General features: G+C 36.6%; 1 protein-coding gene across 1 annotated transcript; it reads left to right on the top strand.

Annotated features, from left to right (window-relative positions):
* The first annotated feature begins 2,948 nt into the window (after positions 1-2,948).
* Positions 2,949-4,356, top strand: LOC145765534 (F-box/LRR-repeat protein 3-like). Its single transcript, XM_082577371.1, has one exon. It carries the CDS (start codon positions 3,014-3,016, stop codon positions 4,163-4,165), a length of 1,152 nt encoding a protein of 383 aa, XP_082433497.1. The 5' UTR covers positions 2,949-3,013; the 3' UTR covers positions 4,166-4,356.
* Positions 4,357-18,703: the final 14,347 nt, after the last annotated feature.

Here is an 18,703-nt window from a genome sequence, read left to right as displayed (position 1 = left end):
AATGTCCGACAACATTGAATCTACATAAACATGACAATATTGCCAGCGGATGTAAATTAGCACTTCGGATTAAAACTTTGCTAAAATAAACATCGGGAATTACAAACAAGACTTATCTGGTGATCGCAGCTGGATATTTTCTATACAATAGCTAATGTTTCCGCACAATACAACAATGGTGATTATGACGCGCTGACCTAATTCTGCATAACTCTTTGATACTAGATATTTTCGACAGTTAATCCACGATCATTTTATTGCAAAATTAAATAATTAGCTAGAAGAAACTGGCGACCAAATTGGCCGACTGAGGAGGTAGCACTGGCGGACATTCAAGCACTACTTAGCGGCCATTCCCGCGATGGCCGCCGGCTGCTTTAAGGCTTGGTACCGTACTACTTTTAAGCTTCAGCTAATCGCTGCTTATAGCGACTTTACTAAACTTCCAATTGTTGCTGAGTGAACTCAAAATGAGCCAGGAGAAGCACAATGTTGCTTTTGCAAAGTCACAATTCCATTGTTTAACAATGGTTACAGTAAAAGAGAGACTCTTGTTTGATCTTTGTGTTGTATTGGCCGCAAATTACATTTTGAAGACAGTGTAGCTAAGTCACCAATTTTAATTTATACCAACCGATTTTTGTGCCCCTATCAATGTGGCGCCCATTCCTCGAGCCATACCTGCTATACCCTAGGTACGCCACTGCTTGGTTGACAGTCCGAGATACATTTATAAATTATAATCTTAATTTTTTTGTAGTAGGCTATTACGATTCAATACAAGAGCCACAAAATTTATGTTGAAGAGCCGCACCGTTGGTCTATTCTATTCAATTTCTTCAATTTTATTTTTCTTTGCTCTCGCAAACATATAACGAATGACAATGTTACAAACACACAACTGTAGCACCAACAAAAGGAAAAGATGGCAAAACCAAAAGGTTTAAAATATGCATCGGGGATTTGCACAGCCACCAAACCTACTTCTTAACATGAAAAAAATAACAATGTAGCCTACTCTTGTAAAAAAAAAGGGCGTTGAACGTTTAGTGTTTGCACATAAACTTTAAAGAATTGGGTTCAAGTTACCGGACTTCAATAAAATTAAAAAATATAAAAGAGGTCTTGAAATACGGTACCTCAATGTTTTCATTAATATTATGTTTGTATCTCTTGTGTAGACTTTAGACTTTATCGTGATGAATTTAGACTTTATCGCAGACCTTATTGACAAAAAAAGGTCCAAATTCCTTAAAACGCCATAGTCTACCAATATAGATCAGGAGTCGATTTTACCAATTTTTACCAAATCAGCATTCAGATATCATAAAATCCTGATGTGATACAAAAAATCTGATGTGATTTTTTAATTCAGCACCCAAAATATATCCTAGAATGACATTTACTATGCTGACACAAAAAGTGTGTTGGCTTGTGTAATAACTACACTGAACCATAGGCAATAGGCATACAAAGCCAAGCAACGTTATCAAGTTTAACAATTAACATATTAAAAATTATTATATTTACAAAAAACACAAAGTCAAGTCAATTTATTTGTTTTAACAGCGCCATATATTAACAAATAATCAGAGTAAAATGTAATTGTCAAAACAATGCATTGTACAACTGTTGGTTAGATTATGGCGCAATCAGGATGGTAGCGAAAAAATGTATAGATGGTAGCAAAACTACACAACAATTTAATATTGAACGTTTTCGACATCACACAATGTCCTCTTCAGGAATAACATATATATATACAATTTTTACTACATCTGAATAAAATACAATGGTTATTATAACTATAAACAGGAAAAACCAAAAAACTACACAGTACTTCTGACTAGCTCAAACTCAACGATATAGGCTCTGTGAGAATCAAAGGTAACTGCATCAAAAGGTGTTGAACAGATCACATGATGTGGTAGAAAGGCAAGGTGCAAAAAAACTAATTTTAAAATACAGAGAGCAAGAAAATGCAAGAAAAATTTATTTAAAATGGTATATATCATTTGTGAAAAGATTTTTCAGATCATTGCTACCAGATACTGCAGTACTGTTTTGAGTTTTTGAATTTTTTGAGGAAAAGAATTGGTCAAAATCAATGTCATAAGTTCTGTCAACAAAGGAGAGACTAGAATTCAAGCATCTCTGACAGTACCATGGCACATCATCATTCATCAGATTCCTTACAAAGAGAGATAAACTTTATAATACATGTGTTACTGTGTTAGGCCAGAACATTTTAAATATCTGAGCCAACGTTGATTGATATTACAAAAAACAGAATTTTAATTTTTTAATGACTTTAGTGCAACGTGAACATTCAACCTTATTTAACATTTCCAAAGCAGAGTTTTTCTCCTAATTTGCATGTAACAAGGGACTGTCCAACAGTGACTCTCTGCATAGTGACCATTTGTAACTTTCATGAAGATTTTGTACATAGGTGTATAAAATTAGCTAGACCGAAGCATGCTTGCTAACTTTATTGCAGTTTTTAGGGTGCCGTATCAAAGCAGGAAAGATTTAGTAGTATGGTATATTTGCAATGACACTTTACATATTATAGTTTATAAGATACCCTGTTTGTTTTGTGAAATATATTACAAGTTTATGACATTTATATGTAACTTGTTTAATTTCTGGACTTGTTGAAAAATAACTGCAAATTCTTGCAATACATTGAAGTAAAATTTTTGAAAACGTTTGTTCTTGATTAGGTTATTTATTCCCGTAGGCTACTAATTTGATCATTGTTTTAAATGTATTGTCATAATTACTTGTTGGTAGATGACGTTTTTTATTCATAAGTAAATTTTTGTACTCCAAATGCACTTTTGTGCTCCAATTTTTAGCATCCCTAACTAGTACAATAAAATGAGGTGAATAGCTACTATGTTGACTTTTAATTTATTTGCTAAAAATTTCAGAGTAACAATTTATGTAATTAGTACCGTAATAACTGTTGTGTAGGAAAAGTCAGTGTTCCTCACTTTCTCATCATATCATGTCTAACTTTCATCCCTTGCAAGAGTTAGATTGGTCTATCTTGCCTGAATGTGCACTTGTTACAGTGTTTGGTTTTATTTCATTGAAAGACAAGAAAAATGCCAGTTTAGTTTGCAAGCATTGGTCTCAATGCTTTTATCATCCCAAACTGTGGAATCATTTCACAATAAAGTGTGGAAAAAAATTTAAAGCAAATCAACTGCGAGGTTTTTTCAAAAATGTTTGTATGGCTGTAAAAAGTATTGAACTTTCTTATGAAAATCTCAAAGGAAGTACATCACAAGCTTGTCAAATAATCACAGAGCTTTCCAACATCAAGAACAAACAACTGAAAACATTTGAACTACACAATCTCTTTTCTAGCCATTATGGTGTCAATATTGAAGTGAAATCTTTTTTACTATATTTGGAAAAGTTCTTTTCTCAAACAGACGAGTGCAGTTGTAAATATTTAACAACTGTTGATCTCAATGATTCTGGTACTCCCGTGGATGACAAGTTACTGATCAGCTTAGCTCAAAATCATCCTGGACTTGAAGTTTTAAGAATTCAGGGGAAGTTACATTTTGAGAAAGTTCCTGCTCCTTCGTCATTATTTTTGCTTGTTGAGAAATGTCAGTCCTTGAAAGAGTTGGATGTATACTATAATTCCATTGATGACAATGTTATAAAAGCATTATGTAACTTTAGAAAATCTGCACTTCAGAAGCTTTCCTTTATCTGCAGTCTTCCAATTGTTGCCGAGTCTTATGTAGAAGAACATTTATGGAATGAATTTACCAAAGCAAATATGAACGTTGAAGCTAAAGTAGTGATTTTCACCCATCGATGTCGATATCTATCTACAATAGTTAATGACACGTGCAATATTTTATGTCCTTCTCTACCACTTGTCTACTTAAAACTTGATTCGAAAGAAGGTTCGGCTGAATTGGATTATGTTACTAGTAAATATTCATCTACTTTAAGATATTTGGTCATCATTGGTAGTTTTGATGCTGATAGATCTTTTGAACGATCCCTTTTAAACTTGGTTGTTAAATGTGACCAACTGAAAGAATTGTATTGTGAAAGATGTTTGAAAGGAGAAATAGTTGATCAAATTTTATCCAAAAGAGTGTTTGATAAACATGTACTCAGTACTATCTGAAAAACAAGTTTTATTGTTTTAACAAAGATTTTTAAAACTAAGCAATAAATTTGTGAAACAAGAAAATATTTTTTTTGTTGACTTGTGATCTTTGTCAACTTGCTTCTAATCACTTACTTCACAAAGATGAGGTTTTTCAAACTGAATATTCAGTTGTTCATCTTAATTGCCATTGGCGTATTATTTCAATTGCTTGCAACTAGTTTAATCGTAGTTTTCAGATTTGTTTCAACTTCTTTTTATTTCCAAATCCTAAGTTTCAATTAAAAATACTTGTCCTAACTTTAAAAACATTCAAATTTTAGCTACCATGTCATATTAACTGTGGTCTAGGGTTACCATATTTGATGATACACAATCCCTGACAAATTTATTTCTGTTGCATTAACTTTTTTGCGATCCAAGCACTTCTATTACGGAATAAATTTAGAATATTTGAAAGTGCATAGTTAGTTAAACATTAACGTTTATGAAAACAAAAAGTATCACAGAACTACTACAAAATAAACAGACATAACCCAGCAACAACACTTCATTTAACATTATAAAAACAAAAAACAATAAGGTAGCATTTTCGGCTAGTCATACAGCTCTTTTCAAGCCTATAAAAAATATTTTTAAAAGAAATGCTATAGAATAATGCACTATCACAGCACAAATATGGACATTGGACGAATCTAAACATTTGAGAAACTTGCTAAACTAGCTCACACAAAATGATAACTGAAAAATTACACAACACACGGGTCAAGTATTTGAGAGTAAAATTAATTAATTGTTCAGAAAAGGACAGTTTTTATCAGCGCCACAGCAAAGAAAAACTGGGCAATTCTGAGCAACATACAGGGTTTTTCGACAGTTGAAAGTACTTGCACCATTTCTTATGTGCAGGCAGTGAAGTAAATTCGTCATCACTGCTGCAACTTTGAACAAGCGACTTCATATTACAAACTTGGTCAAAACAAACAGTGTTCCAACTTGGTATCTCACTCAAGGACATCCACATAAAACAGTTAAGCTCTTTTAGTGGTTTCATCTACAATCTACATCAGTGCATGTACTTCTAGACTACCTGTACTGGACACAGGTTTTTATTGAATACGCTAGTGGCCCCATGCGACGAAAACCGTAATTACCGAACAAACAAAACCGCAGTACTGTTTTAGGCGTGAGATGTAGAATATAGCAAAGAGTTAGCTGCAAATGTTTGTTTATTAATTTTAGTACTTTAAGCAGCACAGAAAATTGCAATGCAACATGAATTTAAGGAGAGGTGTGACAACTGTGACATTGATGCAACACAAACAACAAGGTAGGCTACGCGGAACAATGTCAAAGAAAAATATCACTGAATTATTTCCATCGCATTCTTGGCTGAAACTTTGTGCTAGTATAGCTTTAATTGATTTCTCAATGTTTGAGGTACGATTCCACTGACGACGACGTCCAAAATATCGCTTGTCCGTCAAAATAGACATAAGTCACATCTCTGGTTGTTGTTAGTATCCATCACGCAACTTAGTAATTTTACGGCACGATGTTGATCTACTGCTTTGCGATAGATCACGAACATAATTGGACATAAAACAATTAAAAAACTTGCAGATCATATTGTTGATGATATCATGGATATCAGATATGATAACAGAATGATATCAGAAAACTTTATAAGAGAAATAGTTTTGATCTTTCGTTCGTTCTGTAAAACAAGCTGTACAGAAATGGTTGACATTAGACTCAAGTGAAGTCAACTCAGATCGCCATGCTTTTAAATATTTAACAGAAGCATTTTGATTTGGTGCACCAAGTTTGTGTGTGATAAGATGAAGTGTTCTTTCTGAAGGCAAAATTAAAATTTCATTTTTTAAAAGAACTCTGTAAGCACTTGCACTTGTTGACTATACCAGATATGCAAAAACAGTGGTTAATCTAGAGTTTTTTCGTCCGTTTGTAGAACCTCCAATAAGCTTCAGTTATGAAATTTATTCTTTTACAATCAGGAAAAAATTCTTCAAAAGAAGTTGTAAAATCATGAAGAACATCATCAAAGCTAGTTGTGTGACAAGATGATAATTGACATTTTAGGTCAGCAAGCAGGTTTGTGACTTCACTGAAACGACTTATTGTGCCATTTGCAATATTAACATTGTTCTTTCTTTTTTTACTACAGTACTCAAAAAGGACTCGTATGACAAATCAACAAAAATCCGCAACCCCATGCTTAAAGATGGAATTTCAGCAGTCATGTCAACAATACAAAGAAATAAAATGTCGTCTTTCAACAACGCAGTAATTTCAGATGGCATGGCTTGTTCTGTCTGTATTTGCTCATATATGTCTTCAATTGACCTCACCTGGTTTTTTTCTAAAAATAAGTTGCTCATTTTCTCTACAATTTCAGTATCTTGTTTGTGTCTGGCACTGGCAGAAGTGGGTCTTCTACTATTCGGTGAGTCCGATTCGGTGAGTCTGATTCGGTGAGTTCCTAACCTCTAACCCCTAACTCCTAACCTCTAACCCCTAACCCTAAAACGGCAATGATAATTAGGCTACGGTACCCAATAATTAAAAAAAAAAAATTGAAAAAATCCCCAGTTAAGAGATCGGACTCACCGAATCGGACTCACCGAATCGGACTCACCGAATCGGACTCACCGAATTGGACTCACCGAATCGGACTCACCGAAACGGGCCATTCCGGGCAGAAGTAGTTTTGGATTGTTTGGGTGGTGACTCACTGGACATGTAAGTTGGGCAGTTGGGAAATAATGTTGGCAATCAGAATGCATCACTCCTTAGTTTTCTGTAAAAGTGACAATACAAAAGCTATGCATCTCTTTTAAGATTAGAGTTTCATGATAGGCTAAACAACACATACCGGTACTCTATGAGTCAAAACATTCAATGGAAGGTCTCAATTTCATAATCAATAAGCCTAGGGCTTCATATAATTGGTAGGCCCAACATGATTAACACTACTTTTAACAGCCTACTAGGCCTATATGGAGAAAATTAGATATGAGGTAGCACAGCAACATAAATCTTAAAAGTTAATTAACTAGAATTTATTTATTTGTTCGAATTTATTTGTGTTTTGAATAATTTTTTTTTTTTTTTTTTTTCGTCTCTCTTGTCAACAAAACCAGTAAACTGAACTAAACTAAGCTTTGGGTCTTGTGTACTTTAAGCCGTCCACGTTCAATGCGGACATCTTTTGTACAAAAGACCATTACCCTTTTTCTGCACAATCTAAGGCTCACCTTCTTTTGAGATCTGAAGTTCCTTTCTTCTTAATTTGACTTGTATTAGAATCTTCCGATAAACTCCCAAAGCAATCATCAGTAAAATGCAAAGAACACACCTTAGAACTTTTGCTTGCAACAAAATCTTTTTGAGAAAGTTTACAGCTCCATTTTTCTAACAGTTCATGACTTTGAAAAAGAAAACTGCTTTAACACACCTTTTGGTGTTTTATGCCTATCATAGCCACTTTTACAGCCATAAGCAGAGCAACATCCCATAATTCGAAATTTGTACCAAGCTACACAACCTGCAACAATTCATCAGGTGTCTTTATTTGTAAATTGAATGAATAAATTAATCTAACATATAACTGCTGTGATAAGAGAGCTGAATTGGAAACATCACTTTCTAACTGATTTCAATTCTGTATGCTTTAGTTTTGCAGTAATTACAAAATACCATAGCTAACTGCTTACTACTATTATGTAGGCTATTTTCAAAACTTGACTTCTTGCAAACTTGCATGCCTTACTGCTGTGCTGTTATCAATGTCACTCAATGCAAGCCTTCTTGTATTCACTGTCAACAATCAAAAACGAGGTATTTTTTAATAATGTTTTATGCTTTGTACATAAAGTTGTACATAGGCTACTTTTGTACCGAGCAGTACCATAGGTTCCATTCTCACAAAGCTTTCCCATGGCTACTGCTGTGCTAACATCACAGTCACGCACACAAAACATTAAAGAAAGGTAGCCTACCTTTCTACAAAGCACACAATTTCCTTCAAAGTTTAAAACTGAACTATATTTTTTTTTTCATAAGAAAACTTAAATGAACTGAATTCTCTGTCTTCTGTCTAGTTTTTGAAAAACTGAAAAAGCGCAATTCCTTTGGGTCCACTGTGGTATGGTCACGTGATGAATACATCACCTGTGACCAGTACAGGTAGTCTAGAAGTACATGATCAGTGTTTCTCAACCTTTTGTGTTTCACGACCCCTTTTAGGTGTTTAATAAAGCCTGCGACCTCCTTCCTGCTCTCTTTTCTATAGATAGTCTAAGCTATAAAAATTAGCACAAAAATGCATTTCAATAAAATTTAATTTCGAAGAACTGTTGAATGTCCCAATTTTAATGTTTGGCGTTTAAAATCGGCCACATGGCGTTGGAAATTTTTTAAATGCTTGCTGATGTGATTGGAATGCTTTGTTTGGAAATGCCAAGTTTCGAAATGCCAACTTTGATGGCTTCATAGATTCAGCACTGAGAAACATTGCACAAAACACACTGTGGATTCTCAATGCTGTTGCTAACTATGGAAGTAATCCTGAACATTAAATAGCCTACTCTTCAAAATATTTTCGTTTCTTGTCCTTGGTAAGTATAGAACTGAAATAATTATAAACATTGAAATATGTTTACTCCTGACTCACTAAACGCAACTGCACAATAATTAAAATCTGATTTAGACCAATGTTTTTTAACAATTTTTTTCTTCAATTTTTACTGCAATTTTCTTCATTTCGCCGACCAAGGTTTTTCTAATACTGACGTTTCGAGCAAGTTAAACAGGCTGTCTCAGTTCATTCTTTACAAAGTGGAAAAAATATTGATATATTTTTTTGATCATATTTTCAATGTTGATGCTCAATGCTCATTCTTTCAGCTCCATAATGGATACAGTTTTTCAAAACATGTGCTGGGCAGCCTACCCGAGTCAACCATGTGCTTATCGTTTTTTTAAACTTTGCAAACACATTGTTACCAAGTTTCACGCAAGCAAAATGTTGCACAACTGGGGGGATGATTTTGCACTGAAGATATGCACTTTCATCCAATAAGTGGAAGAATCTTTAGATAGGTCTTTATTTGGTCACCAGAAAAATCTCATGGCATCGCGGTCACGTGGTGAGATCCTGACTTGGTAAAACATTGCCTCCACGACCACATCTGAAATTATGGCTACGCTTTTTGCGGACTCTCAGCAGGACGCGAACAAGAGAGTTCATGAGGTCTGGGGCCTTTCATCAAAAAGTTGTTTAGTGATCTTCCACATGACGTTGCAGCACAGTCGTAGACTAAATAATATGTAAATATGAAGTTTGGTTTCTTTGGATTAAATACAGGATGGTGGGTACTATCGTTGTTGACTTCATCTTGAGGAGCGATCTCAGCATAGCCCTTGTCGAAGGTGATTTGCATTTGTGCTGCATACTTTTCATGAAGAGCGCTGTCACGTTGAAGGTGTTCTTCAGGTTGTCTAATCGTCGTGGAGCTATGTCACGGCTGTCTGGAAGCTCAACACCGTCGAGCTTCCAGACTTTCGAGAAATTGAACCCAAATTTTAGCAGTTTCTGTGGGTTTGTAGCATATTCATTAGATCTTCCTTATAAAGGTCTGTGTCAGCTGTTAGAGAAAGTGTTTCTTCTTCATCAGTGATTATTAAATTGGACGAGTCTTCTGCATCGGTGGGCCACTTCATGCCACGGACAAGAAAAACTAAAATCTCTAATATCTCTAAGTAACCAGCCTAAGGGTGTCCTGACTGCATCAGGTCCTAGCTTCGGGTTAGATGCAAAACGGCTTTTAATGCAGTGTAACTGTACCATTGTCCAGTTGCATCAAGTCAATGCCTTGGAGGTACTTGTGAGTTTTCAGAAACTTTGGAGAAGACGCTGGAGTTGGTTTGGGAGGTATCTTGTCAACGATGATTACATCTGTCAGCTCTTGCACTTTGCCGCCAACTACTCATAGAACTTTCAATCCAGAAGAGCATAAGTATGTATTACCTTGCTTTCTCCTGTCACATGTACAGGAATGATGTCCAAGTAAGTTGCCGAGTTGCTCGTTCGGGAGTGGAAGGTTTCTACAATTTCATTTGTGTTTCTTTTTGAAGGTATTCTTTTGTGATCATTTGGCTGGCTATCATTTCTTCTATTAGCAACGGGGTTGGGGTGTCGTTTCTGGATTTGTTCTCCAGTCATGGCCAGATATTGATGTAATGAGCTTCTGCAATCTGCATTCAGTGCATTTACCTCGTCTTCTGCAGTCTCTGGTCCAAGACAGTTTAAGCACAGTTTATTCTTCCTCATAAATTGCTCCCGTTCAGTGACAGACTTGGCTTTGAACTCTTTACAGTGTTGCAACTGTTGCAAAGAGTTCAAAGCCAAATCACGAAGCGCTTGCATAATGCATATGGTGTTGACGTCAGCTCAGGTGTCTAGCTGGAAATGGACTTCCTTTTCATTTATGTTGAGTAGTTCAGTCAGTCCTCCGTTCTCACTTCCTTGAATCCTTGTATTGCACACAAATATGTGTCTTCTTCTGAGTGTACACTTGGCTCCATGTTTTGGAGCTGGTGTATGCAGTTTCGGCATTTTACTGAAATATGATTTCTCTCCCCCAAGTAGAACACATTTTTCCATATAATACGCAGGGCACATATTTCTGTTGCATGGATGGTTTTGGCCACAAAAGTCACATTCAGCGATTTTCTCATTACCGGTACGTGGAAAGCATCTCTGTGTTGCCTTGTTGGGATGGTGTTGTACTACCTTACAGACTCACCAGACTCAGTTCGGCAGGCTTTGTTTGCAATTCTTGCAATTGTTTGTGCGATGCTTTGCGGGCTCGGCAAATTTGCACTGTTTTGTCAAACTTGTGTAAATGTCGCTTGACGCTTGAGCGTGACCATTGAGCTAAAGAAAACATTTTTGCATTGCCAAGGTAGAAGTTGTGGATCATTTGTGCTGATGTGCTGTGAAATGTTTTTCCCTTTTGCGGAGGTGGCAGAGAGCATATACCATCGGTAGACTCCAGACTGCGAGCAATTCGCACAACATTTTCTTTTACAGAGAAAAAGGTGGCAACTTATGATCTTGACCAGTTCGGTGGAGCCAAGGTAAGTATTCAAATTTTTTTGGCCCTTGTGTTCGTATCACAAATTTTTACTTTCATTTTGTCCATCATTAGGTTCAACGATTCTTTGATAATGGAGTCTTGGGCCGCAACATCGACTTCATCTGGTAACACACCTGTAAAATTTCTGTCATTTTCTTTTTATAATTTTCTTTGATCTTGCTTAATTTTCGTTTTCCGTTTGTAATTTGACTGGTTGACGACATGCTGTGGAGCTTAACTGGGGACTCTTGCATGCCTGATAAGCTAGTGTTCAGCTCCGTCAAACTTGTCAATGTCTCGATCGAAGATGTTTTATTACTCAATTCGTCGTCGGTTGAACTTTGTTGTGATGACATGCTGGAAGTTTTATCATCGATCATCTGATAGATTTGAATTTTGCAATTGCAGCATACATTATAAAACATCTTCATTGAGGCTTACTGTGCACAAATTCTTCCTTATGATTTTTTTGTTAGATGAAAGTGGATTGCAGCATTTTCGTTGCAAAAAATTAAATCTGTCCAGATAGTAAGCTTTATGGTGGATGCATATTCGTTTAATGAAAGGCGGTTCTGACCCATCAAGGTTATCCTTAACCGTAAGAGCTCATTTTTACCAGATGATAAATCAGCAGAAGATGCAAATACAATGTATTATTTTATCATTTTGTACTTCAGAGTTGATGTTGTTTTTAGGAGATGGCATAGATGCTCTAACATCACCTGAAGAAGTGGATACCACTGTGTTACCAGTATTGGAAGACACTTTGTACGCATATGTCCTATAATTTTTCTTCTCAGTTTCACCAGAGTTGTTTTGAGTATAAGTCTTTCAATTCTTTTTCATAAATGCTGTGTCACTGATAACATAGACCTCAATTCTTTCTCCTGATCACTCAGATTATTTGTCACCAATTGAGCATCTTTCAGTTGGTAGACATCTATTTGCATGAATGTTATTTTATGATGCTGCAACATCTATATGCTGCAACATCTATACTTTTCAGATCCAGCGATGGATAGTCACAAGTAGCCGTAACAAAGAGTGCTTTTTGGTCTTTTAGATGCTCATTGCATTGATGAAAGATCTCCAAAATATCTTTCACATTAGCAAGAGACTATCCACTTCCCTTTCTTTTCACATTCTGACGTTCAGGAACTATAGCATACAGAACATCCTTAGCTTCTTCAACAGAAGGATCATCATAATGATCAGTGATCAGTTTAATAACAAGGTGGCTTGTCAACAAGTTCATCTTGTTAAAAATCAGAGTTGGACAAAATCATCTGTTTGGGTGATCTTGAAGATCAAGATTAAAAAGAATACGTGATCTTCAAGATTAACATCGTGATCGTGAAGATCAAGATCACTTCTTGAGTACTTGAAAAAAGCAGTTTTTGACCGATCAATATCCTAAACAATTCTCAGTCTGGTTGGTTCTCTGCAGTCTGCAATAAGCCACTTCACATGACCACAGTTGACTAGAATCCATTTTTTTTCAATTGCCAATCTAAAGCCGCTCATATTTTCCCCGATCAGAAGAGTGATCATTTGCTTGATTTTCTTTCCCCTAGTGCATCGTTCTCCCCTGAAACTCATGGTCTGGTTCGGAAGCAAATACCAGAAGATTTCTGTCTCATCCAGGTTGAATACGTCTGTCTTGAACGTGATCCCGTGGCGCTTCTTCAAATTGCCCAGCCAACCATTGCTCGCCATGAAGTCTGGAATGTGCATCAGCTTGGCCAGTTTTAAAGCCTTCTCCTTTATCAGAGCGTTGCCGACAGGCAGATTGTTCCCTCTTGCTTGCTTTAGCCATATGAGCACCTCGTCACCAAGCTTAGAGTGATGAGACAGCTTCAGATTCATACGTTTTGATGGAACTCCAGCTCTGATAGCCGCCTAGATTGCATCCTTCTTGCTGATAATTCCCTTCACTGTGGTTCTCTTAACTTTGATGCCCCATTTCTTGCTCATTTTCTTAGCCAGCTTGAACTGATTCGGCTCCTTCTTCACGGCTCCAATGATCTCCTTCAATGTAAAGTCGGTTTGCTTGTGCTTTTGAGTTGACATAGAATCTGAAACAAACTTTAGAATTCGAAACTACTGTAGGCCTACTGTACTTTATACTGTAATAAATTATAATCGTACAACACAACGTGGCATTGCATTGTCATGTCACACACGTCATCCAGTTGAGACTTTAAAAAAATTACAAAACCACCTGTGTCACAATTCTGTCTACCAGGAAGTGGCTCGCGACCAACCAGAGCCCAGCCAAGTCGAGTCTTCACTGCTCTTGGTTGATCTACTCCTCCTTTCCGGATTTCGTAAATATCATGCACTGCTTGCACACCAGCCAATTCATCATCATTCACTTCAGGAAAGTCAGTAGATAATCATATTTCATAACATCTACTTTAGTAGGGATGCTAGCTGTCAATTTTGGCAAATCAGCTATTGCCATAACATGCTTGATGTAGAAAGACTTTTGTTTCTGAAGACCCTGAACTGAAAGTGATACGTCACGGCGGTGCCGTTCACACATGCTAATGTACCTTCCACTTTCTCTCCTTGCACTCCAAGCTTGTCAAGCACTTGGTGCAGAATTACATATCTGAGCCTTCGTCCAAGAAGGCAATGGTTTCTACTGCCTTAGATTTGTCGGATGCCCAAATCTGAACGGCTACCACTTTAAGCCGTTTTCTGGTTCCGGTAGATTGCACTGCAGCTGAAATAGTCTCATCTTGACCAGGTGATACAGACTGATCGTTTCCGTTGCTGATTCCACCATCGTTGTGATCTTTGTTTTCTTTGTGGAACAGTGAGTTATGTTTTCCCAGACAGCTCTTTGCACCCGACCTTGCTGTGACAATCTTTTGTCATTTGATTACTTCCTAAACAGTTGAAGCATATTTGTAGCTCTTTGCATTGAAAATTTCCATCTGTCTATGACCGACCATTCCCTAAAGGATGTGCATCGCCAAAGAGGATGACCTTCATCACAGCAGGGACCAGGTCTTTGACTCCTATTCCTACTCTCGTCTATCCTAGAACCTGAAGAGTTGGGAACTGCCTGAGTAGCAAAAACTGATGTCGCTTTATATTGCTGTTTGGAAATGTTTGCTATAGACTTCCCAATGAAGTCGCATGTCATGCTGGCCTGTTCTTGGACAAAGCTTATCAAGTCTCCAAATATTACCTCTTGTTTCATCACCAATTTTATTCTGGACGCCTTGTGGAAGCTATGTTGCATCCGCTTGGGCAACTGCTTTAAGACCGTTAAGATAAGCTCTTGCGAATTTAAACTGGAGTGATAGTTTCAAGCCTACAAAGTTAGTTGGCAACTCAACATAGTGTTTACAAGAAAGCGCAAGCTAGCTTCGTCGTCTCTGACTTCAGGCATTTTCAATTTCCTCAAGTTAGCATCCACAATAACATGTCTCTGGCCATACCTTTCAAACAAGAGACGCTTACAGGGTTGCCACTTTAAAAAGTTACATTTTATTATGAATTTATGACAAAAGGGAGCCTATTTTTTATGATTTTATCCCAAATTTTCACGTGTGTCAATATCATTGTCAAGTTTTTGGATTTCGAACTGTATTTTTTCACTTTCAACAGTAGCACGCATGTCTGCATGTCTTCTTGCCTAGGTTCTTTTTCCTGGCAGCTCTTCTTTGTTCAAGATCAGTGCTGTATTTTGAGCGCGCAATTTTGATGGATGAATGAAGATTCGTTGTTAATGGAAAGTTTAACTCACCTCCAACTCTATCTAGCTCATCTTTTACCATTCGCAACCCAATGATCGTATCCTCATCAAGATTGGTGCCATGACTGTCAAGCAGCAGCTTGTTAATTGAAAACCCTCTCTCTGGGTTTTCAATTAACATGACTTACCGATACAAGGCATTGCAATGACTAACCGATAACACACACTTTGCCAATGCCATCGCCCACCAGTTGTGAGTACCTTTTCTGACCGTTGTCTGTAACCATGGTACCAACTTTATTCCAATAATGATCAATGCATTTGTAGGCAGACATTGGTTTAGTACTAACTAAGCCACAGAACTGTAGTGCTTGTGGCCAATAAGTGTTTTGTTCAGAAGATGAAGGTTGTTCATTTTCAGGTCGCTTGACTGCTTCACACCAATCTCTTGGAATGGTTTCAGTTTGATACTCCTGCCATTGACTTCGGATTTTGTCACAGATAATCTCCATAGTAATTGGCTCCTTCAAACCAAACACAGTGGAAAGGCGTTAGTTTAGCACAGTGCTGACAGAGATATCCAAGTTAGATATGGCATTCAGTGCACTTGATACGTTTCTTCTCAGGATGCAAGTACGGAGCCTGTTTCAGCAATGGTTTATGAAGAGGAAGTTTATTCTGCAAATAATTGGTTGCAGTGATATAAAATTTTAAGCAATCATTTCTAAATTTTGAATTGTCCTGTTGTGAAATCAATGGATCAGTCAACAGCATCTCTTCTTTTGTTCCTACATCAATTAAGTTGATCATTTTCTGGTTTTTCTTGTTTCTTACATCCACTTGAATGTTTCTGAATCAACCGATGTAATAACTTTCTTCTTCAAGAATTTACGCATGATGTTGGACACCAATCTGCATCTACCCTAATACAATAGATGTATTTTTGGACGGTCATTTTGAAATATAAGTAAAAACTCTTCAAAATCAGTAGAAGCAAAAGCACAAAATGCGATGTATGCTTCAGTTAGGGAATCTTTCAGAGCATTTGCAGTGCTGTCATACCTTGCGGTTAGATGTAAAAATTTTCTTGTTTTGGAAGGAAGTTTAAGAAATACTGCTTTAGGTTGGTATATTGTTCTAATATACGTAATGCAACATATTTCATCGATAACCATCTAGTTTCTGTGTGATGATTGATATAGCGTGCTGCAATATCTGTTACATTTGCCATTTGATTGTAGTCCTCACGTTTTACACTGGACAACTTAAAAAAGAAATGCAAGTTGTGTAAAAAGCAAAGGTATCAATGTCAAACAACCAACTAACGATTTCTTTTCGAAAAGCTGTGTGAACTGGATGGAGCGAGCAGGTCCCAATGTTAAGCATGGTAGTTTGCAACGTTTCTTCCAAATGCACCTTTAGTTTTCTTTCAAAACTTAAATTTACCTTTGGCCCATCCATTCCAATGCTCAAAAGCAATTGTGGGTTTTAGGAAAGGCTTTGCATAAACTGTCCAAAGTGTTCCAGAAGCTGGTCATTGTTGCAATGGCCCAGAAACAATGAACCACAATAAGCATTAACAATTTCATTTTGTTTGTTACTCCAATACCGTACATAATTGTTATATTGCTTTTGAGTAGGGATGTGTCGATTACAAAATTTTGCCGATGCCGATTCTTAAATATTTGCCGATTCCGATTCTTTGGTTAAATGATTAAAGCTGCTTTTAGTTGGCACTCTACAAGTGGTTGAGATTTTGTTACAAGTTGCTGCCTTTGAAATGTCTAAAAGCGTTCACTTTGTCGCCTGCTCTAGACAGCGTGATTTTTTACGGTAGTTCTTCACTTCTTGCGCGTTACAAAGTGGTGAATGGTGAAGGTGATAGACACCCGTTTTATTTGTCGCGGAAATCAGTTAAAAGAGAAAAATGCCCATTGCTCACAGAGTGCAAAATCAACGTAGCTTAATGCAGTGTGCAAAATATTATCTTGTGCAGTTTGCAGTATTTTTCTCGCAGAATTCAAAAAGGTGCCAGACACAAGAAGAGAAAAAGACTAGAGTGTAAAAGAAAATGAACGCAGCTCGGTATTGAATATACAAAAACCTTTATAAAAGTAACACACCTGCCTTGCATTCAAAGTGCATCAGTGCATCAAATATAGAATGACTTAACATTTGAAATACAAAAAGTATATTATAAACAGCAAGTCGATCTTATTGAAAGAATTTATCATTTATTAAAAATAATAATACTTATTATTTGGTCACGAGAGTAGGGGCTCAATGCGTTCCTACAATCTCTCCTCTTCCTGCCTCAACCATGCTTGCAATCATTTCTGGTATTTTTATTTATTGCGTATGACTTGATTCAGTGAGTTAGGATAAAAGCTGAAATTTTGTACACACTTAATTCTTAACGATTTAACTTAAATCCAAAATCAAAAATTCCTCTAGCTTGCTTTACTAAATACTGAACCCAACACAAAGGCAAAATTGTGACCAGAAACAACGGCTCCCGGCACGCAGCAAAAAGTGACAATCAGTTGTGAAATCTCTTGACAGCCAGGCAAGCCACATCGCGCAGAACACAGAAACAACACAAACTCAATGTCAACAAATTTTCATCACAATTTCAATCCAGAGGGCAATTGACCCGCCGGAACATTATTAATTACCTGATAAAAGATGCATTAGCTTTATTTGTCCAAATGTCTGTTGTAAAGCTCAAATGGCTTGGTTCTTTTACATTTTTTTTTAAATTTTAGTCAACACTTTGGAGTGCATTTCAGGAATAATGTTGGTCGTGAAATTCTTTCTGGAGGGCAGTTCATAATTCGGTTTAAGTAGTTTCATTGAGTCTTGCAAAACCAACATCTTCAACAATTGAAAAAGGCTGTGAATCGATTTACGATCATTTCACCAATAGCAATATGAATTTTTGTGGCTTGAGAGCTGTTTATATCCCAAATCCTTTTAAGTTTGTATGTTTCTTCCAAAGTTTTCTGTGAATTTGAATTGCCAGAGGATGATGCTTTTGAATCAGGTTTAGTCTTCTTGGGAGCTGTAACTGTAACATAATTACTTAGAGGGCGCTTCTGAGCCATTTGTTTTGCTAGTAATTCTTCTTGTTCATCCACTTGTTTTTGATGTTGCTTCCGAAGATGTTTCATCATGTTACTGGTAGTAAAAGCTTTTTCATCTTTACCCCCTCGTGACAAAACTTTGACAATTTCTAACTGTACACAATGTCATTTCGCTTCTTGCTGCGCTAAAAATGTCTGCATTAAGGTATATTCTACAGATCAAAGAAAACTCCCTAATTTTGTCAAATGCCTACTAGAGCTGGGCGACATTGGTAAAATCATTTCGATACGATATTACCAAAAATAAAACGATATTATCAAACTTTCGATATTTTACGGCGAATCTTCTGCGGTTACGGTACCCCAAGTAATGAAAAGAACACTAATTCAAAAGCGTTTTGAATCTTTCAGACAGTTGCTCACATTTCTTTGCAGTTTATATTCCTTCACTTTTTCTCTTCACATACTGCAAGAGAAACATAAAATACTAACACAAACATAAAATACTAACACAAACATAAAATACACAAAAATAAACCATTTCGCTGCATCCAATTAGCACAGGAACTGAAATACCAAGAACTCATTGATATTTTGCAGT

The sequence above is a fragment of the Aplidium turbinatum genome, chromosome 2, assembly GCF_918807975.1.
Source record: "Aplidium turbinatum chromosome 2, kaAplTurb1.1, whole genome shotgun sequence".
Lineage (NCBI taxonomy): Eukaryota > Metazoa > Chordata > Ascidiacea > Aplousobranchia > Polyclinidae > Aplidium > Aplidium turbinatum.
This window is presented reverse-complemented; position numbering and strand designations above follow the sequence as displayed.

What these genes read in the sequence shown, in the direction of transcription:
- LOC145765534 (XM_082577371.1), top strand. Translation starts at nt 3,014, where the DNA reads ATGTCTAACTTTCATCCCTTGCAAGAGTTAGATTGGTCTATCTTGCCT.